This window comes from Drosophila takahashii, chromosome 2R (assembly GCF_030179915.1).
Source record: "Drosophila takahashii strain IR98-3 E-12201 chromosome 2R, DtakHiC1v2, whole genome shotgun sequence".
Classification (NCBI taxonomy): domain Eukaryota; kingdom Metazoa; phylum Arthropoda; class Insecta; order Diptera; family Drosophilidae; genus Drosophila; species Drosophila takahashii.
The window spans coordinates 21,703,286-21,725,445 of NC_091679.1; the positions used below are offsets into that span (position 1 = coordinate 21,703,286).

At 39.5% G+C, this 22,160-nt stretch overlaps 3 protein-coding genes and 1 long non-coding RNA gene across 8 annotated transcripts in view; 2 read left to right on the forward strand and 2 right to left on the reverse strand.

Moving 5' to 3' along the window:
* SCAP (SREBP cleavage activating protein) overlaps positions 1-2,984 on the reverse strand; it is a 25,248-nt gene extending 22,264 nt beyond the window's left edge. The window contains exon 1 of the mRNA XM_044392719.2: positions 1,847-2,984. Coding sequence (XP_044248654.1) covers positions 1,847-2,118 — 272 coding nt within the window. The 5' untranslated portion in view covers positions 2,119-2,984. The remainder of the gene's footprint in view (positions 1-1,846) is intronic.
* Positions 2,946-4,039, forward strand: LOC138912792 (uncharacterized). 2 transcript variants are annotated; one of them, XR_011418346.1, is made up of 2 exons: positions 2,946-3,081; positions 3,508-4,039. It is a non-coding gene; the product is annotated as an uncharacterized lncRNA (long non-coding RNA). The 2 variants fall into 2 exon arrangements; XR_011418345.1 differs by having other exon boundaries at positions 3,048-3,187.
* LOC108068589 (transmembrane protein 164) lies at positions 3,258-7,005 on the reverse strand. 4 transcript variants are annotated; one of them, XM_017158251.3, is made up of 5 exons: positions 6,656-7,005; positions 5,011-5,362; positions 4,758-4,950; positions 4,601-4,701; positions 3,258-3,985 (listed from the first exon to the last, which is right to left on the reverse strand). In XM_017158251.3, the coding sequence occupies exons 2-5, from the start codon at positions 5,344-5,346 to the stop codon at positions 3,614-3,616; spliced, it is 1,002 nt and encodes a 333-aa protein (XP_017013740.2). In that variant the 5' UTR covers positions 5,347-5,362; positions 6,656-7,005; the 3' UTR covers positions 3,258-3,613. The 4 variants fall into 4 exon arrangements, with proteins under 4 accessions (XP_017013740.2, XP_017013739.2, XP_017013741.2 ...); XM_017158250.3 differs by having other exon boundaries at positions 5,011-5,398; XM_017158252.3 differs by lacking the exon at positions 6,656-7,005 and adding an exon at positions 5,663-5,761.
* A 3,991-nt stretch (positions 7,006-10,996) lies between these two features.
* Tbce (Tubulin-binding cofactor E) lies at positions 10,997-13,449 on the forward strand. Its single transcript, XM_017149935.3, has 5 exons — positions 10,997-11,366; positions 11,431-11,903; positions 11,962-12,385; positions 12,447-12,729; positions 12,782-13,449. Exons 1-5 carry the CDS (start codon positions 11,271-11,273, stop codon positions 13,075-13,077), a joined length of 1,572 nt encoding a protein of 523 aa, XP_017005424.1. The 5' UTR covers positions 10,997-11,270; the 3' UTR covers positions 13,078-13,449.
* The last annotated feature ends 8,711 nt before the right edge of the window (positions 13,450-22,160 follow it).

The following is a 22,160-nucleotide window of genomic DNA, read 5'->3' on the forward strand; positions in this document are numbered from 1 at the left end:
CTACTCTAGGATATGACTCTTTTTAAATATTTCCGAATTTCAATTTTAATTTGATCAAAATCGGACGTATATATCATATAGCTGCCATAGGAACAATCGGAAAATTAATGAGAAATATTAGAAAATTGAACATTTTTGCGATTTGTTAATTAATAGGAATGATCTTCAAGGGTATATAAAGCTTCGGCTGGCCGAAGCTAGCTTCCTTTCTTGTTGCTTTTTATTTTAAAACTCATGAATAATGATTATTTTAGAGTTTTATTTTTTTTTATCAAAAATAATGATTATTGTGTGAGTTTTAAAATAAAACTCATAATAATTACGGTCCCTCGAAATGTTAATTGTTGATTTTTATTTTGTTTGAGCAAAAATAAACAAATATAACAAAAATATACCGATACAGTTTTTTTTATATAATGCACAGTGCTATAATGTGCATTTCTGCGTTAGTGAATTTTAACTTCGCGCCTAATTTCGGAAGAAAAAAAATTATTTCTAAAAAGTACTATGTGGGGAAATTTCGTCACCCTATGCTTAGGGTAAATTCGCACCTATTTTAAATACATATTTTTTTATTTGACGAGCTTGCTAACGAACAGACTACCAGCAGCAGCAACAAATATAGGACGTCAACAAAAATGGTACGTTTGATCAGTGTAGCATATTTACAGGCGTTAAACTCCCTACATTTTTCAGGTGACGAAATTGCCCCAGTGGTGTGGCGATTTTACCCCCCTATGTGGCCAGTATATTGGTTTTACTTTTTAATTTTTTATAAATCACCAAGTAATTAAAAAAAAAGGGGAATGTCACATTTTAAAGCTTGGTGCTAAGCGCATTCAACAATAAAAAAGAAAAAGGATAACGTGTCTCAAGATGGACAAAAAAAAAGCTTAGGGGGTCTTAATGGCTTAAGAATACTTTTGTGTCATTTAAACGGAATTGAAGTGCTCTTTCTATAATGTGCATAAAGTTACCAATGCAATTTTTGAAAATGCAAATTTTTTTCTATCGACAATTTGTTGTTATTTATCCGTAAATTATTCGTGAAAAAAAAAATTTGCCGCTCAATTATTTTTAAAATTATGAGATGTTCTGCTAAGTTGATTACAACTGTCTATGCCAAAAGTCCAAAAGTGACAAAAGTCTATGCCCAGGCCTTATGATGGTGAAAACAATTGCCGGAAAGCATAAAACAGCAGCCAATTCTTCAGGCTATGCGCCGTATGCTTAGGATCATTATCCTGTTGGTGGATCGAGATGGTTCCGAGGCATTATTTGTCCACAGATGCCTTCAAATTATGTTCAAATATGGTCTTATACTGAGAACGAACCATAATACCCTCGACGATGACCAAATTTCCTCATCGCGACTCGCGAGGCTTCAACTGATCCCCACACCATGTCACTCCCACCGAAGCGCTTTATGGTGCAAATTAGTACTGTGGTGGGAGTATGGTTGGAAAGTCTTGGTAACTTTTAAAATAGTTGAGCGGCAAAATTAATTGTTTCACGAATAATTTACGGATAAATAACGGCAAATTGTCAATAATAAAAATTGCAATTTCAAAAGTTGTCCTGCTAACTTGATGCGTATTTATACTGCGCGTCGGCAGATTGGCGGCATAGAAAAATCGTTTACCATGGGCAAGGGCTGCTGCTTTATGCTGCGCACCACTGGCTTGCAATGTGCATACCGGAAACACCTACATTCGAAAATGCAATTTCGACTCATGCCAAGATTGACTAACAGATTATAAACTCGAACTTTTTATCAACTCCAAGCTTTATCAATCAACACAGCTTCGTAATCTTGCACATACATATGTATACATTTGGCACTCACCACGAAAGCAGAATCGCCATGAAGGCGATGCTGGACGCGCACGTCGGGTAGCTGGACAGAAAGAGGCCGTGCTTGTAGTAGAAGTGGGAGACGGAGGCGGGCAATCCGGCGGAGGAGGCTGCCGCAGAGCCCGCACCCGCCGCAGCAGCCGAGGTGGCGGATCCGAACGGTTTGCCGGTCAGAACGCTGCCGTTGGATGCTGTTCGCGGCGACGTCGATGCCGCTGCTGCGGCTGCCCTGGCAGAGCCAGATCCATCTGTTGCGGCGGCCATGTTGTTGTTGGCACAGAACTTGCACTTACACCGAAGTAAACACACACACACGGGCACACGGAGACGGTCGACCACACACGCTAGAGAGGAGACTCTGGCCACGAACTTTGTTCTAACGTTTTAGCGGCGAAATACAAGTTACCTGTTTGTTGTTTTTTCGCGGACTCGATTCGCACACTTTGCTGCGGCAATTACGCAACTCGGCGTTTGCAACGCATCATCTGCGTAGGCGACGCAGCGGCCGTCCGATATTGCGATATTAATTTTGTTTATTAATAGCGACGACTCGCTGGCTCCTGCTGGCGCTGATTTTGACTTGGACCTGGGCTTGGGCCGTATATCGATACATGTTCCCGAGCGATTTGCATTCTATTCCTATTGATTTTTCTTTTTTTGCGCTTCATTCGCACCTTTTGGCCCCACGTTATTTGCGCCGTGCGGTTGTTGTTGCAGCAATTAATTGACGTTTTCGCGCATCTTCGGCGCTCACTCACACACACTCGCCCTCGAACATACGGGATATTCTTATACAAATCTGCGGCGTAAACGTCGCCTCCGCCGCTTTTTTTACACCTAATTGAAATTAAAGGCACTGCCGCCGCTTTTTGTTATCAAATTAACATTTGCGAAAGCCCGAGAAGCGCATACTTAACGAGGGCCTTTTTTCTAGGGCGGTTGTGCTGTTTGTCGTCGCAGGGCACAAGGAATCAAAACAAAGTATTGCAGACCGTTCTGCCACAGCACAGGCACAGGGTTAGCGCGGAGAGACGAGTCGGTCTATCGGAAAATAAGTAAATTGCAATAAGCACGTTTTTCTTTGGCAAACAGCAGAATTTGGTGCGCGGCGCTTCGTCACTCACGTTAGAACAAAATGCTAGCTCGTCGTGACTCAGCGTGAGCGAACTAGTTCGCGGGCGAACCAAAACATTGAACAGCTGAGCCTCGCTACGACAGGAAACTGCTGTAAGTCGACTGCAAGAAATAGGAAAACCAACCTCACCTATTTGAAGCGTTTACTATTGACCTGGCGGCTGCGTTGGATTTTCGGCCGACTTTGGCTGCTTCACTGGTTAGTTCAGTTGGTCAGTGTTGCCGGACCGACCGCGTATCTACGGAGTGGCCCAACCCTTGGCGCGCGATTTGAAATTGTAATTTATTTTTGGTTCGCTAGGGGCTTACAATTTAAGAAATGTATACTATTGTTATTCCTTGCTGTGTTTTAACTTTTGATTTGCCATCAAAGTAAGAATTGAACAAGTATTTAATTTTTGGTTTTTTTAGAAGTATAACCTCGATGAGCATGAAAATTAGCCTTAATTGTTATTATCTACACGTCTTTGATCAACACATTCAGCTCTCAGTTCTCACATGAAATCCATCGTATTTCAGAATAATCGGGCTATGAGGCTAGCACTGAAGGTGCCCTACGCGGATTCGGAATTGACAGGCATAATAGACGCAGTAGGCATTTCTCGGTCTCCTTTCCGCTTCTGTACTAGTCGATCTTGGTCGTCGGCATGTACTCCGCCGATAGGGACGCCATCTCGCCTGCGTCATGGGAATGTCCTTCGTCCGCCGCATCCTGGCCGCTGAATCGATGTCTCATGATCGCGTCCCCCTGCGTAGCATACTCGGCAGGAGTCAGCTGGTGGTACTGAGCCTCCTCGCTCCTCGCCGCCGGCAAACCCCCCGATCCGTTTAGGCCGGTACTGCTCCTACTTCGGCGGTTGAACAGCAGAACGGTGCCCTTGCTCAGCAGCGGACACAGCAAAGTCTGGTGGCAACAGGCGAACAGTCGGTAGTTGGAGCCCTGAAATGGATCCGACATCGCCGCACACAGCATGTGGTCCAGATTGATGCCAGTGAACTGCGAAGAAGTAGGGAGAAAAATATTATTATGTAGTAAAAATAGTATTATCGATGTACCGTGATTTCCCCTAGGTTATATAGTAATGTATACATAACTACTAGCTTTAAAATGCAATTGTTTTTGGTAATTGTTTTGATTATGGAAACTCGAAACAATTATCCTCGATGGACCCATATTTCTTAGGAATGTACGTGAAGAAATTTTTTCATGGTTTGTATCGTTTTTTCTATAGAAATAAAACAGGATCTTTCTATGACTTAACATATGTACAACAAGATACCAGTTACTCAGCTAAAGGAAGTGCGAGGCAAAGAGGTAAGCAGTCGTCAGCGCCATCTAGTAGCTGTTTTCAATTTTGCTCACTTTTTAATGGATTGTCCGATTTAAAAATGTTAATTCTAGCTTTTGTAGTTTCCGAGATCTCACCGTTCATCCAGACAGACAGACAGACAGACATACATGGATACATCGACTGGGCTAGTGATCCTGATCAAGAATGTATATACTTTATATATATACATATATCTCTTTAAGAGGTTTTTTTCTTTCATACAATGATCTTGGAAATGCATCGGTGAAAGTAATATAAATATTCTGTGTAAGACAACTTACTATAGAGAGCGGCGAAAGCAGGACGAAGTGGTAAAACAACATGAAGGCGGTACCTATGTGAGACCAGTGAAATTCGCTGAAATCCTCGACGGTGTACGCTCCTAAAAGAGAAAATACGGTTAAGTTTCAAGCCTAACTCAAAGTGTTCTATAATTACCGCTCCGAATAAGATAAATAGGGATAATGTAGAGGAGTGCGTGCTGGATCCAATACGTAGCCTGCTCGAAGGGATATGTGCGGCCTTCCACCTCTGGGAAAAGAAAGGCCAGGAAAGGGCCGTTGAGGTTGCTCATCTGGATCCGAAAGAGTGCTGTCGTCGTCTTCGTCGGCTTGGCAGCCAGTAGAAAAATCTGTTTGAATCATACACAATATAAATTTCGGGTATTTAAGCCACATGATAAAGCTATAACCTGCAGACACGATTGTACGTGACATGGATTCAGGGCGAAAATCATCGACTGCCCGGAGAGTTTAAAGCCCATTTCAATGCCGAAAATCATTGACAAAGCGATTAGGAGAAATAGCCTCGTCGGACTGTGTGGCTTCTGAATCTCGTGCAGGGGTGGCAGTTTAATAGGTGCCAGACGTTTCCAAGAGCGGTGCATTATAAAGATGAAGAGGGCGGACAGCAGTACCGTCTCCACCCAACGTCGTCTGTCTGTCATGTAATTGATGCACTCTGGCCCAGTAGTCCTTGGGATCTCATCGGATATGCCTCCGACTGCCCAGTCCCAGTCCCATCCCATTTTATGGCGGTGTTATCTGCGATAGTTCAATGAGATCCTCGGTTAATTGGTTCTAAAAAAGATTATTGATTATAATAATGGTCACAAACTTGTATACGAAAAAGGAACATAAATTGATTAGTCATATAATGCACAGAGGAAAAGTTGTCATATTCCAAAGCCATATAAAAGCCTACATGTCTTTGGGTAGTTTTCAATTTGGCAAGGTTGAAACAGACTTTTTAAATTTACTTGATGTAAAAACTTATATTTTAAATTAGAGGTATGTTTTAACCGGAGAACAAATCGTTATGATATAATTTTTGCGAAGTTGTACCACATTCAGTTGCTGGCTGCTAAGCCGCCTAACTCAAAATGAAACTGTTCGACTTCCGCTTTCGTCGGCAGGTGGGTCGGTGTTTTCTGCCGAGTGCAATTCGTCGCGACTGCTTGTTGAACTTAGTTATTGCAGCAGCGAGTGCTATATCACGGGAGGGGTTGGAGTGGGTCCTTGGGTGCTAAATATACGGGAAAACCAAATGGGCACTGGCCTGCCGGCAAAGAGCAAAGATAAATATGAAATCATGTCAGCGTTGACAGTTGCCGCAGCTGTCCATTGGCCACTTGCCAAGGCCCAAGACCCAAAAGCGTAAAGCCGAAGGCCGAGACATTTAGCCACCGTGTGTCAGCGCATCGGGCTTATTGCATTTTTAGTCAGCGACGTATTCGAAGCTCACTTTTGACCGTGTGCCCCCAAACAGGCTATGAATAATGTGTCAGATCAGGCCACAAATATGGACCAAAAGGATCACATTTAATAAGCAGAATTACTGACGGGCAGACCCTGACATTGTGCTCTTCATTGTCAAGAGCACGAAGGACAGGGTTGCTTAAAACCAAGAAAATAGGAAAGCTCTAAGTAAAAAAGGAACTGGGACAAAAATACCGAACTGTCAACTATTTTGACCAACTATCACTGGCAACAGCAAAAACATATGGCAACGAAAATGCGGGACAATATTGATTTAATTGTACCCCTTTGTGGGTTAGGTAATCAGTTTTAATGGATGGACGGTTGGGCTTTAAGGCTTTAAGCTCTTCGATAAATGTACATATTGAAATCGGCCTTTGGGTTCAAGCAAATATATGTTGTATTATATGTATATTTTCGCTGGTATAGAAAACTCATCTCGCCGAGTTTAAACTGTATTATCGCTGTTTTTTAACGACTACCTTTAAAAAAAAAACGATACCGTACTTTGCGGAAAAATATAAGAGAAAAGTCCGACAGAGCCGCCATTTGGCGACATTGATTCGATTTTTCCATTACCTATACGTCCCCTGTCTCGAACTACCACGTGGTTTGATGCTAGGATCGATTACGTCCCCTCGAATCACCGACGAGCTGTCGACACCGTTAAGCAAAAACCACGGCTATGGGACATTTGTTGTTACTTATTTTTCTTTAATCACATTTCGTCTGCATACATATCTGCATCAAGCACGCGAACCGTGGGCCGGAAAAAAGCGGGTAGCAAGTAAGGCGCGTCGTTTCTGCTGGGCGACTGGCTGGGAGCGACTGAGACTTTTAGATCCGTTGCCTCGCATTGTCCTTGGGCAAGCTTTCACTTTCTTCCTCTCGGCGCACGCGTTCCCAAGCTTTTTCTCTCTCGGTCTCTTTCTCTCTGCTAATTTAGGCGCCAAAATTATTGTACCGGCTGCTTTGGGTCGAGGGTGCACCATACGCCAAGTATGTGTACATGCAAATGTATACATATAGATGCGGATGTGCATTCAGCCATCTGTGTATTGGAGTCTGCCGTGGACGGCCGCAAATTGGATTAGCAGTGGTCGATGGTTGAGGGGCGAGTGACCCAGAAAAGATAATACTTCGGTGCCTTTACGCTAATAAATATATATAAAACAAGAGAGAACGCTATAGTCGAGTGCCTCGACTACCAGATACTCAGCTATAGAAAATGCGAGAGAGATGGAGAGATGCAAGCAGCAAAGCGGCTGTTTCCAAGATAGTGCCACGTACCGTCCATTAAATTTTTTGATCATTACTTCTAATAAATGGTCCGATTTGAAAAATTGTTGGCGTGCCCATGGAGGTATTGACAAATCGAGTTAAACTCAATTTAAACTAGAGCCCCGTACGAGTATATTCGAAGTGCCCTTTAAAAAGAGTTCCAGTAAATCAGCTCACAAAAATTTTCGGGTCGAGTAGTTCAGCTTCAAAATTTTTACGATGAGCTGTTTGTCTTGATTGAAAAAAGCAAGTATAGTAGATCAGGTCGAGTAAGGGCGGGTTTCTCGAGTGCCGTATAACATTTCTCAAACAGATAAAGAAAACATCGATGTGAAAATCAATTTTTAACGAGCTGAGCTGGTCAGAGTTATTTTTAAAATAAAAAACAAAAATCTAATCTGAGAGCTAACTTTGACAGGGACTAGGACTCTCTGTTAAGCGTTTTCGGCTCGATAAAATGGAATCTGATTTCGCAAAGCCAACTAAGAAGAAGAAACGAAATCACAGCTGACTTTGCCCTAAAAGCACTCTGTAATTGTTTCTCGTTCAGATAAATTTAAGGAGTCGAGAAAGCCAATTTGCTTTTACGAACAGTTGGTCTTTAAGTTTTTTGGAAAGATAGCTATCAAGGACTTTGACAGGGACTCGAGAAACCGGCCCCAAGAGTTTCACTAGTCGAAAAATGTTGAGGGTAGTCCCTAAACTGTTGAATTGCTGATTGTTAAAAATTCAACAGAAAATTTTAACAACTAAGGGAACGACCCAAAATGGTTCCTGTTGAATTTTCAAACAACTGTTATTTGTTGAAAAGTTTTACGGAACTTGAAACATGTAAAGTTTTACCTATTACACAGGCCCACAAAATGTGACATGGGTCGATGTCCAGGCTGGCCACCATTTTATTTCGATAAATGAGGCTTTTCTAAGCATAAGTTGCCACTACGCCTATAGTCCATCAGCTCTGGCATTTGCGGTATCGTTAATTTAAGAAAATCACAAAATTTCTTCGGCTTTTGGGATATATCTTCAATAGTGGTTAACCAATTTTGGTAATCTTTTCGGAATTAAATAGTTACATGTCTCTTTTATACGGTCGTTTTGGAAAATTCAATCTAACTCAACCACAAGAGGAGGTGGGCGCATTCAAAATTTTATAGTCACAGCAAAGTTTAAAAATCTTCATTTGTGAACAGCGTTTAAAAATTAAATAAAAATATTTTTCCTAATTTTTAGGACACTCATCAGGTTTTTGTGTATTGTTTTGGAATTTTTAAAATTGTTTTTCTTACTTCCTTCACAGTGACAATTCACAAACAGTGCCCAAACCTGTCACAATTTTAAATATCATAATTCTAAACGATCTAAGTAGTTTTGCTTTGAGTATAAGCACATGAGCGTAGCCTACTAATCTTTGGGGGCTAAAATGCTTGAAGTGTAATCCCCCTCCAGCTTTTAGCTTACGCCCATGTATAAATATTTTTAAAGCAAGGGTCACTTGTGCTCAAAAATAGGTATGAGTTACGTAAAATACCTATAGTTTAATGCTCACTCTATCGGTGCAGTTCCATGGATTCCAGATTCTGCGTGCCTATTTAAAATGTTGTTTTTAAGTTGTCAAAAATCAAAATGCCATCTTTCAACAAAGTTACAATGAATTTTCTTATATGTATTTGTTTTATTATTCCTATGGGATCCTTAAGATATAGTGGTCCGATCCGACATATGTAGGGGAGAGGTCTGTAGGTTGGGACGGTCTGTAAGTTGAGACACTCAATTTTCTCAAAACTTTTTCACTAAAAAAATTGTTTTAATTCTTTTTTGTAGTCCTTTTTAGTGACAAAACTTTTAGGGAAAACATAATAAGCCAGGCTCTAGCCAGATATTAGCTGTGAGAGTCGTGTACCATTTTTCACCAAAAAAGTTTTTGTCCACTTTTTCCAAATTCCATTCAAATTTATTTAAGCACGTTAAATTAACTTTGTAAAAGATTTAAAACATTAGTAATTTAACTGTTAATAAATTAAAAAGGGAATCAGGTTGATATGACAGTCAGAAAAAAGTTATTAATTTTTTTCAGAAACATCCCATTTTGTGTAAGTTGAGACACTTTGATCGTGTAAGTTGAGACACCCGTTTTTCATACAAAAAGGCCTTAGGGCCGGTTTCTCGAGTGCCGGCTAACATTTCTCGAACAGATAGAGTCCCTGCTAAGGCATTTTGGCTTTCTCGAGCAACAATGTGAGAGCTAACTTTGACAGGGACTCGGAGTCCCTGTTAAGCTGTTTTCGACTCGATAGAATGACAGCTGATTTCCCAAAGCCAACTATGAAGAAGAAACGAAATCACAGCTGACTTTTCCTTTGAATTATACCCAAACAGCTGATGAAATAATCGAAGCACGCCATTTTTTCCCCTTTACAGCACAATTTTGTGCGTTAACAGCACTCTGTAATTGTTTCTCGTTCAGATAAATTAAACGGTCGAGAAAGCGGATTTGCTTTTACGAACAGTTTATCTGGTCTTTAAGTTTTTCGAACAGATAGCTATTAGGGACTTTGACAGGGACTCGATAAACCGGCCCTTAGCCCGACAGAGGTCGCTTTCTGCCTAGTACATTTCTTTGATATTAGGGGAAAAGTGAATGTTCAAAGAGCCTTTTGATTTTAATTGTTATTTGGTCTAAGTTCTTAAAAAATCGATGGGAAATAATTTAGGACGAACTAAAATTGATTAAATTAACATAAATAAATAGTTCCTTATAGTTTCGAGTACTTTTTGTGTGAGTATTATTGACTTATAAAAGTGTCCCAACTTACAGACCTCTTTTTCAAAATGTCGTTTTTTGACACTTAAAAAAAAATTATTTTTTATTTTTCCCTAACGAAAAAAAAATTTGTTATTGGTTTTTTTAAGCTAATAGACTAACCTTTCGATCAGTACCAAATACGTGAAGTTTCACAAGTGAATGTCGAAATGGCAGATTAAAAACAAAAAGTGTACCAACCTAAAGACCTCTCCCCTACTACTTGCAATAGAAAGAAGACTTTTGTGAAAGTTTTATCGCGATAGCTTTAAAACTGATAGTTCGCATAGAAACTGGCAGACGGATAGACAGACAGACGGACAGACTGATAAACGGACAGACGGACGTGGCTAGATGGACTCGGCTATTGGTGCTGATCATTGCATTGCACATTTTTTACTGAAATTATAATACCCTCTGCAAGGGTATAAAAATGCTGAAGAAATCTTTAAATTCTTTGAAAATACTTCAAAATTGTTAACAATATGAAAAATTTAAATTTAAGCATTTGGGTCATAGAATTAACTGTTGATCCAAAAATCATATTGTTCGGAGCAGCCGTATAGATTTTTAAAATCCAATTAATTAATTTAAAATTTAGCCCCCAAGTTATGGTGGATTTCGAATTATCTTTTTGATTTTTAATTTGGTCTTTTCAATACCTGTTGTTGTGGATGAATTGTGGATGAATTTGGTCGCTGTTGCAGAAATATGTACATCTGTCTGAACAGGCTATAATGTGAATAGCCGAGACGTAACGTACTGTATAGAAAGTTACGTTACGTATAGCAACGTTACATTACATTGGCCCGTAAAGTAAGACCAGATTGCACCAATGGTCTTTATTTCGTTACCTTCCACTTACGGCCACACTAGACCTAACTAAATAAAAATATTAGTTTGTGACTCAGAATTTCGGCTGTATTATTTTTCACAGCACTAATTGCGAACCTTCTAAGCTGCAAAGTCGATTTAAGCCCGGGAAAAATCAGCCGGAGACAAAATAGAGCACAATTGGGCAGCAGCTGCGAACAACAGACACAAAGGCGTGTGCGAGTGACCCGTGTGTATTTGTGTGGGCGCCGCAAACACAAAAACAACAGCCCAGCGATGGTGGGAATTATCGATGAGGCACAGCTGTTTTATCCCCTCGGGACCCGCATCAAGATAGCCGAGAACTACGGCACAGTGCGTTATGTGGGAGAGGTACGGAAGTTGATGGAGTAGGTTTTCCGCAGAGCTTAATCCCGATCTGTGGTCCGTGTTTCAGGTGAGCGGCCACATGGGCACCTGGCTGGGCATCGAGTGGGACGACGGGCTGCGGGGCAAGCACAACGGCATCGTAGACGGCAAGCGCTACTTTCAGACGCAGACGCCCACGGGGGGCAGTTTCATCCGACCGGGCAAGGTGGGGCCGTGCGCCACCCTGGAGGACGCTGCCCGGGAGAGGTACCTGAACTACGACTCGAGCAATGTCGACGAGTCCCTCATCCGGGAGGCCCAAGCTAGCCTGCAGGCCTCGCTCTTTGAGGTCGTGGGCATGGACAAAATCGCTCGAAAGCAGAGCAAGTTCGAGCAGCTGGCAGAGGTAAGCGTTGACCAGACCCCCGTAAACGCTGCCGGGTACCTGAAGGAGCTGACACATCTGACCACGCTGAACGTGAGCCACACTTTGATCTGGAACTGGGAGATTGTGGCCAGCATCGCACAGCAGCTGCCCTGCCTGAGTAGCCTGAACTTGAGGTGAGTGAGCACAATTAATTTGTGGTTGACTGCCACTGTCATTTTACTAACCCTTCAGCTCCAACCGACTGGTCCTGCCCATGGTATCCCAAATCACTGATCTGGAGCCCTCCTTTCGGCAGCTAAAGCGCATCAACCTGCGCAACTGCGGCTTCTCGGATTGGAAAGACGTGATGCAGACGGCGCTTCTCTGGCCGAATATTGTGTCACTGGGTCTGCAGGAGAACTCTTTCGGTCAGCTTGTCGAGGTCGATCGAAAGAAGATCTTCAGGCAACTCCAGGAGCTCGACTTGCACCGAACGAACATAATGGATTTTGACCAGGTGGCAAAGTTGGGCAACTTGACGACGTTGCGCGTGTTGAATCTCATGGAGAACGGCATCGAGGAAATAAAACTTCCCGATTGTGATCCGCAGGAAAAGCTTAATTTGTTTGTCTCGCTGGAGCAGTTGAATCTTCTTCACAATCCCATTTGGAATGAGGTAGACCCCGACTCCACTTATTTAATCAAAAATAAAACTGAAATATCATTTTCAAAAACAGGCTGATGCTTTTAACGAGCTGGACAAGCTACCGCAGCTAAGGCGCCTGAATAAGACTCCGCATCTGAAGTCAAATTTCGATGAAATGGTCTCAAAGGCAGTGGCTAGCATAGGCGGCCTGCAATTTATCAACAAGGCTGAGGTAACAGCGGAGGAGAGACGCGGGGCTGAGTACGACATTTGGAAGAAGTATGCCCTGGAGTGGATGCAGGCGACGCACCAAGGATCGGATTCCTTGCGTGAGTTCTGCCGGAGACATCGCACCTATCCACTGCTAGTTAAAAGTATGTATTTTTTGTGTTTAGGGGATTCCGAAATTTTAACATATTTTTTCAGAGTATGGTACCCCGTTAGACTTTGTACCGCGTAACGAAGCGAAACAATCGAACCTAATTAACGTTTGCATACGGCATCAGATTACGGGCGAGACTTGGGAGAAAAAGATTCCACGAATGATTACTGTGCAGACTCTGCAGGGACTGGTTATGAAGCGATTTCGGCTTGGCGGCAACGTTCCCCAACTTTGCTATGTTGATGGCCAGCACCCGGACCTAATTGTTCCGCTGGACAACAACGCAAAAACGCTGGACTTCTATTCTGTACAGGAGCACGATACCGTTTTGGTTCAATAGCGTACCGCAATTTAACAAGGCAATCCATCCCTTTTCCGTATTCAGATGTATTCTAGTTTTATGCAATCGAAAATCAAAAATGTCGTGTTATATTGTTTTTTTGACCCCCCGCTATGCATTAAATTTATAATGTTATTTTTAGGTATTGATAAGTTAAAATTTCCACTAAGCCACGCACGGATATTTATATTTGGTTTTGCTTTTCAAAAAAGAAAACACGTTACCTAACTAATGAAAATATTTTGGTTTCGTCTATAACGGATATTTTGTTGTATATGTATAATGAATATGGGCACTTCCAAAATGTCGCTCGGGACATTTGCACACCTTTAAAGTTGAAAAAAATTGTAAAACAATGGATTTTAATTTTAATTATGGGCTTTTCTTTTCACTCTATCCAAGCTCTATTTTTGGTAAAAATCTTGATTTTGTACCACTTTTAGTTTTTAAGATATCGGTAAAAAACTGCCGTATTCGCTCGGGACAAAAATAGAAGTGGATTTCGGGGAAGTTCATACAACACCAGAAATTAGCTAATTCTGATGGAATATTTGAATGCGATTTTTTTAGAATGTTGTTCAAACATGTCGCTGTGAAATGCTTTTGGTTTTACTCAAAAATTGTTTTCCGTTGTTTTTTTTATGCAGTTTCAACCACATTCGCTCGGGACATGTCGCTCGGGACATTTTTTCCGGCTGTTTTGTAAAGCAGATTTCTTTACCTCTATCTCTCAATTGCTGGATGTTTTGCTTTTAACTTAATAGTTTAGCATGTGAATGAAGCATTCAGTACAGAAAAATGTCACAAATTAGCATTCCTATAGGATAAATTAATAACAGAAGACAGGTCCAAAAAATAACAAAAAAATAGCCAAAAACTGATTTTTGCGTATATTGGTGGGGTTTGTCATAAAAATAATCAAACTATACTCCAAATTTGTAGTTAAGCTCAGTATCCAACTAATTAGAAACTAATATCGGGGCAAAATCATGTGGAAATATGTTTTATTCAAGTTTCAAGGTTTTTGGCTTGGTGGACTTTTTTTTGGAAGTGCCCATATTGTACATGGTATATATGAAACTATCTAAGGTGATCCGAAACATTGGGAAGGCGTCGATTTTACGTTGGGTAATTAATTGTTTCCTATTAATACCAGATTTTCTATAGAGGCTGAAACATAGGACCACTTTGTGTTAGATGTTTCGAATCATTCGAATTTGTGAAAATGTTTTGAAACATAAATTGTCTCGAAATGTGTTGATTCATGCAGGGCTCTAGTTTGGAGACCAAACAAAAAATTCGTCGGTGTCAAGGAAATACTGACAACTTCCTTTTTATACCCTTGCAGAGTTATAATTTCAGTCAGATGTTTGCAACGCAGTGAAGGAGACGTTTCCGACCACATAAAGTATATATATTCTTGATCAGCATCAACAGCATCACCGAGTCCATCTAGCCATGTCCGTCTGTCCTTCTGTCCGTCTGTCCGTTTCTATGCGAACTAGTCCCTCAGTTTTAAAGCTATCGCGATGAAACTTTCCCAAAAATCTTCTTTCTATTGCAGGTAGTACATATGTCGGAACGAGCCGGATCGGACCACTATATCTTATGACTCCCATAGGAATTATCAAAAAGAAAAATAGAAAAAACATTGTAACTTTGTAGAAAGTAGGCGTTTTAATTTTTGACAATGTAAAAGCAACATTTTAAGTAGGCATATCTGCAATAGAGCCCTGCATGAATGGATTCAATGAATTATTTTGAATTTTTTCTTTTATATGAATGATTTAATTAGAATTTTGAGTTTAATACAATTGAATGAATGAATGGCATGAATTCCGAAATAATTCAAACGACAATTTATTTTGAAGAAGAAAGGGCCATAATTTTGTGATTAACTCTGCCTGAATTTTATTTACTTTGCAGTTAACAATGATTTGTTAAAAATTTTCCACTTTTTGTTCTCAAAATAAGCACAAAAAAGCCAATCCTACTATATGGAGTGGCTCTGTGGTGGACCGCTCTACACAAACAATGTATCTTAACTCCCCTTAACAAAGGCGAATGGCGGCTTTGTGTATTAGTGGAGCCCTTCGAACTACCCCAAACGAAGCGCTGAATGCGATCTTGAACCTCCAGAGCCTGGACTTATCAGGCATGGAAAGGGCGAAATCGGCATCCATTCGACTAAGGGATACGGGGCAATGGAACTCCCAACTGTATGGTCACGCTAAGATTCTTCAGCATGACAATTTGATCCCGCCAAAAACGGATCTATGTAAAACCCGTGAATACAGTCACACGCCCTTCAAAGCTCTGATCCCAGGTAGGGAAGCATGGGATCGGTGCCGACCGGGCTCAATAGACGCAATCTGTATATATACAGACGGCTCCAAACTTGACGGACACGTAGGTGGAGGCATATACTCCGAGCAATTAGAGATCAGGCAGTCATTCAGACTTCCTGACCACTGCAGTGTCTTCCAAGCGGAAGTGTATGCTATAATGGAAGCACTCGTCTGTTTAAGGGGCTTAAACACCCAGAACAGACACATAAACATATATAGTGATAGCCAAGCGGCTATTAAATAAATCTACTCGACGAACACAAACTCCCGAACAATAGCAGACTGTCGCAAATCTCTTCACGAGATGGCTTGTCAGTTTACTGTCAGCCTTATATGGGTTCCGGGTCACCGGGATATCGTAGGCAACTGTATAGCAGACGAGCTAGCCAGGCAAGGAACCACCATACCTCTCCTTCCAGGAAAGGAGACTGTTGGCATGCCTATGGCTAATTAAAAAGCTAAGCTAATTATTAAAAACCATTTCTGCAAATTAGCCAACACCAATTGGCAAAACACACTGCAGTGCCGAATCTCTCACCAGACATGGCCTGCAATAAACAATAAGAAAACATCAGACCTACTTAATTTCAGCCGCACTGAGTGCGGCATGCTAATTCGAGTACTCACAGGCCACTGGCTCGTTGGCGCACAGGCCGGCAGGCTAAAAGCCCCAAAAAATGATTTTTGTAGAAGCTGCAGGGATGAGGAAGAAGAGGAAACGGTGGAACACCTACTCTGTTCATGCCCAGCCCTATGCAGGCTTAGACTGAAACACTTAGGATATCCTTTCATAAATGACCTGACCGAAATATCGCAGATTAATCTGAAGAGTCTAAGCTCTTTTATTAAATCCTCCGGATGGGGGACTTGCTGATCGACCAACCTACAGGCTGACTCTTAACGGATAGGGGACCCAAATATAGAGATCATACGGTATCACAATGGACCCACAGAGGTCTAAGTGTGCCGGGCTATAGTCTGGCAGCCGTCCTAACCTAACCTAACCTAAGCACAAAAAAAATCTGGAAAATGCAAAAAATTCATAAAATAATTCATTCGATTCATTCAATTCGAAATGAATTAGAACAACATTCAATTTATTTCATATACTATGATAAAACAAAAATTGAATGATTCATGCAGGGGTCTAATCTGCAAGGGTATATAAACTTCGGCTGGCCGAAGTTAACTTACTTTCTTGTTTAAACAAATTTTTTCTGTAAAATATGTCTTCAAAAAAACATGGAACGCTATGGTGAGAGCTTCGACTATCAGATACCCGTTACTCAGCTGAAGGGAGTGCGAGGGAGATCGAGATATGCAGTCATCAAAGCTACTGGCGCCATCTAGCGGCTGTTTTAATTTTTATTCATAACTTTTTAATAAATGGTCGGACTTTCAAATTGTCATCTACATTTTGATAGGTATTTTTAAACAGAACAAAATGTATACTTTTCTTAAATCTTTAAAAATGTGAGCGCCAGACATATTTTAAAGTCCTTTAAGGCGAGTATGGGCATTAGAGTGGTCTTGACGCTCAGCTGAAACAAACTTGCGCTGCGTATGAAGCCCATGAATATGCGTGGTTAATCCCAACTTTCTAGCTATTGTAGTTTCCGAGATCTCAGCGTTCAAAGAGACAGACGGACATGGCTAGATCGACTCGGCTAGTGTTCCTGAGCAAGAATATATTTTCCAAATTTGCTCATCACTTTTTAAGGAGTAGACTATGGCCAAAAAGTAATTTTTTCTTGCATTAACTCTAGACTTGGTCACAGGTAAGACAGGTACTGCTTTATTTTACTTAGGTAATGTACACGGTATTTGCCAAATAAAAACTCCGAGGTAGGGTAAAAAGAACATCCAATTCTCAGTTCCTAGGAAAAGGTAAAAGGTAAATATGAGCCATTCTCCAAAAAACCGACCATCCAAAAAACAATTTTGATGCCATGTTTTTCGTAATTTTTTTTGTGTTGGTGCTCGTTGAACCAAATAAAAACACGCCTCCAAATCCAAACATACTTAATATAAAAACGGAACGGAAGCTAACTTCGGCCAATCGAAGCTTATATACCCTTGCAGAGTATTCTTATTAACTTACAAAAACATTAAATTTAGATTTACTTGCGTATACGTAAGCTCAAACAAAATTTTAGCTGCTTTCTTATTATTTTGGCATTAATTTGCTGATCCTTTCTATGGCAGCTTAATAATATAGCCGACCGAATTTTGTTAAGGGAGGGTAGGGTCTTTGGCACCAAAAAATCGACTAACTTTGCGATTTTTTCTATAAAAGCTGGTTGGATGGATTTAATTCAAACCTTTTGTATATTATTAAGTGTCATTTAATTAACATCCACTAATTTTTATAGCCGATACTATCGGCTAATATATCGGTGGCAAAGCGATTGCTGGAACACTATTAAACAAAGGCGTTTTGCGGTGTTCACTGTACCTCCGCTAAAAATGATCGGATTTCCATTTTGTTTTTACATTTCGCTTAAGAATTAAAAAAACCCGCCCCCTATGAAGCCCTGTTTTTAATATTTTATTTTTAAGAATTTTTTTGATAGTCCAAAGTTAAAAATGCTTTTTTCACGTAAATTTTACTTTCGGCTTAAAAATAAAATGTTTAAAGTTAAAAAATTTAAAAAAAAAAAATTCATAGGGGGCAGGTTTTTTTTATGCAGAAAAATATGCGACAAATTTGAAAACTATCGGTTAAGCCGTTTAGAAATGCCGATGAACACGCACTTTCAAAACGTGGTTTCGAGAAAAATGTACTTAAAGATGCACTTACGTACCTAAAGTCTTGGAGGTTAGGGTACTAATTTTGACATAACTTCTAAAGTTTTTGCCCGGTTGACTTAAAACTTTTTTTGTATAATCTTAAGATGTGAATCAACAAGAAAAAAAATTAAAAAAAAAATCGAACTTTTTTTTTGCAAGACCCTACTCTTTCTTAAATTTAGTTTGAAATTTTGAAATGTCAAAGAAAAGCTATATACAAAGGAACACAAAATTAAACTTTGTGAAATTTCCACGAACCATTTCAAGTTTTCCATGATATTTGGGTGCTCCTTATTTTCGGTAGGACCTACTCTCAATACAGCACGGCACTACTAAAAAATAATCGCCATCGTGAACCATTGTCCATGTCTTTGGAATTCGACGCCAAAGTTAAAACTCCCAAAATTTTCACAATTTCTGTGATAAAAAAACAATTCTGAGAATTAAATCTTAAATGGAACTAATTTTAAATATTCATTGAATCTATTGTTTATTGTATTCTTTAATTTCGGTTTAAAGCGATTTCATATTTTTTTTTTGATTTATTATACTAATAAAACCGTTTTTATACCCTTGCAGAGGGTATCACTATGGACGGCAGTCCATGTAGTGACGAAGCGCACCAGGAGAGTGTGCGAAGGCGACTACTATTATATAGCCGCAAAATTGAAAATCTGCTGTGATAGTCCGATCGTAATGAGTAATACACCAATCGAAAGGTATTGCAAAAACTTAAAGGATTGCATACCAAGACTTTAAGAAAATCAATTGGCTTGGGAGAGAGAGCGGTGAAAGTGAAAAAGTGAAAATTTCGAAATTTGGAGCTGTTGGGGCCGGTGGGGATAAATGCCCCCTCGCAATGTTTTAGTTGTATTCCTTTTGAAAATACCCGTCGAATGAGGGGTCATTTGTCAAAATCCGACGCTCCGTTCAAAAGTTATAGCCAAAATAAGATTTCCTTCTTCTTCCCAAATTGAAAATTTAATTCTGTTTGTCAGTTTGTCAGTTTGTCAGTTTGTCAGTTTGTCCAAAACATGTTTCTTAAGTTTTGAAAATTTTTCGTCACAAATGTTGATATCAGAACTTTTGTATGTTGAAGGTGCGATCGTCACTAGTTTTTTACCTCGTTAAGAGGTGTTTTTATTTGATTATAATATCAGTCAGATGTTTTCAACGCAGTGAAGGAGACGTTTCCGACCACATAAAGTATATATATTCTTGATCAGGACCAATAGCCGAGTCTATCTAGCCATGTCCGTCTGTCCGTCTGTCCGTTTCTATGGGAACTAGTCTCTCAGTTTTAAAGCTATCGCGATGAAACTTTCCCGAAAGTCTTCTTTCTATTGCAGGTAGTACATATGTCGGAGCGAGCCGGATCGGACCACTATATCTTAAGGCTCCCATAGGATTATTCCATCAAATATAAGAAAATTCATTGTAACTTTGTAGGAAGTAGGCGTTATGAATTTTGACAACTTAAAGACAAAATTTAATAAATAGGCACGCTAAATCTGGAATCCCTGGAACTGCACGGAGTAAGCATTAAACTATAGGTATTTACTCTATCTGCAAGGGTATATAAGCTTCGGCTGGCCGAAGCTAGCTTCCTTTCTTGTTTTTATTTCTTTGCAATGCAACTTTAAAAACAATTGAATTCTCTATAGAGAATGCGTAGAAACAGACGGACACGGCTAGATCGACTCGTCTTGTGATGCTGATCAAGAATATATATACTTTATGGGGTCGGAAACGTCTCCTTCACTGCGTTGCGAACTTCTGACTGAAATCATAATACCCTCTGCAAGGGTTTAAAAATGTGACGAGAATAGCAACATTAGTTTTTATTAACTTGTTTATTAAACAAAATATTTTATAAGTGAAAACAACATTTTTATACGCGTCACCCTTAGAGTAAAAGGGTATCAAATAAACACACCTCTTAACGAGGTAAAAAACTAATGACGATCGCACCTTCAACATACAAAAGTTTTGATATCAACATTTGTGACGAAAAATTACTACACTCGTCATTAAATACACTTTCAAATATTTTCTCATTATATACAAATACAGTTTGGATACCCACGCACACTACCACTTTTGGAAAAACTCGCTAGTTTAGCGGGAAAACAGCTATAAATAGCTAAAATTCGGAAAACCGTAACTTCTATACTACTAAAGCTACAGACTTGTGCTGCATCTTGTTTGAAAGGTATTTTTAAATGCTATAAACGCCTTCTAAATGCAATTTGTGTAAATGTAATAATTAAAAAGATATGAACAAAAGACAATTTTTAAAAACTTTTTTTTTAGCTTATTTTTATTTTTCTCAAAAACGTCTCCTTCACTGCGTTGCGAACTTCTGACTGAAATCATAATACCCTCTGCAAGGGTTTAAAAATGTGACGAGAATAGCAACATTAGTTTTTATTAACTTGTTTATTAAACAAAATATTTTATAAGTGAAAACAACATTTTTATACGCGTCACCCTTAGAGTAAAAGGGTATCAAATAAACACACCTCTTAACGAGGTAAAAAACTAATGACGATCGCACCTTCAACATACAAAAGTTTTGATATCAACATTTGTGACGAAAAATTACTACACTCGTCATTAAATACACTTTCTAATATTTTCTCATTATATACAAATACAGTTTGGATACCCACGCACAAAATTAAACACTCAGGAATCGTTAGTTGTTCTGAGCTAGCAAAAGTGGCTATTTTCGGTTCTGAATAACTTTTAAATGCGATTTTTTACATAAACATGATATATACCAACATTTAAGGAATCTCAAGGGCTATACAGTTTAAAGTTGTAAGGGGAATCGTTAGAGCCGTTTTTGAGAAAATTAAAAAAAAGCTTAAAATAAAAGTTTAAACAAATTTTCTTTTGTTCATATCTTTTTAACTATTACATATACACAAATTGCATATAGAACGCGTTTATAGCATTTAAAAATACCTTTCAATCGAGATGCAGCACAAGTCTGTAGCTTTAGTAGTATAGAAGTTACGGCTTTCCGAATTTTAGCTATTTATAGCTGTTTTCCCGCTAAACTAGCGGGTTTTTCCAAAAGTTGTAGAACAAAAGTTTTTTATATCGATGTGATGAACGTCATATTAAATTTTCAGAACTTAAAACACATATTTTGGACAAACTGACAAACAGAATTATTTTGGGAAGAAGAAGAAAATCTTATTTTGGCTATAACTTTTAAACGGAGCGTCGGATTTTATCATATGACCCCTCATTCGACGGGTATTTTCAAAAGGAATACAACTAAAACATTGCGAGGGGGCATTTATCCCCACCGGCCCCAACAGCTCCAAATTTCGAAATATTCACTTTTTCACTTTCACCGCTCTCTCTCCCAAGCCAATTGATTTTCTTAGAGTCTTGATATGCAATCCTGTTAGTTTTTGCAATACCTTTCGATATGTGTATTATTCATTATGATCGGACCATCACAGTAGATTTTCATTTCTTCGTGTATATATAGTAGTCGCCTTCGCACACTCTCCTGGTGCGCTTCGTCACTACATGGACTGCCGTCCATAGTGATATGGGCACTTCCACCAAAAGGTGGAAACTTAAAAAATTGAAACTTGAAAAAAACATATTTCCACATGATTTTGCCGCTATATTAGTTTCTAATTAGTTGGATCCTGAGCTAAACTAAACATTTGGAGTATAAATTGATTATTTTTATGACAAACCACAATAATATACACAAAAGTTGGTTTTTGGCTATTTTTTTGTTATTTTTTGGACCTGTCTTCTGTTGTTAATTTATCCTATAGGAATGCTAATATGTGACATTTTTCTGTACTGAATGCTTCATTCACATGCTAAACTATTAAGTTAAAAGCAAAACATCCAGCAATTGAGAGATAGAGGTAAAGAAATCCGCTTTACAAAACAGTCGGAAAAAATGTC

Bases quoted from the DNA above. Each gene is read 5' to 3' on its own strand.
- Tbce (XM_017149935.3), top strand. From the start codon at position 11,271: ATGGTGGGAATTATCGATGAGGCACAGCTGTTTTATCCCCTCGGGACC. The intron at 11,367-11,430 runs GTACGGAAGTTG...TCCGTGTTTCAG, and splicing joins CAGTGCGTTATGTGGGAGAG to GTGAGCGGCCACATGGGCAC. The intron at 12,730-12,781 runs GTATGTATTTTT...ATATTTTTTCAG, and splicing joins CTATCCACTGCTAGTTAAAA to AGTATGGTACCCCGTTAGAC.
- LOC108068589 (XM_017158251.3), bottom strand. From the start codon at position 5,346: ATGGGATGGGACTGGGACTGGGCAGTCGGAGGCATATCCGATGAGATC. The intron at 4,702-4,757 runs GTAATTATAGAA...TTTCTCTTTTAG, and splicing joins TATTTATCTTATTCGGAGCG to GAGCGTACACCGTCGAGGAT. The intron at 3,986-4,600 runs GTAAGTTGTCTT...ACTTCTTCGCAG, and splicing joins TGCTTTCGCCGCTCTCTATA to TTCACTGGCATCAATCTGGA.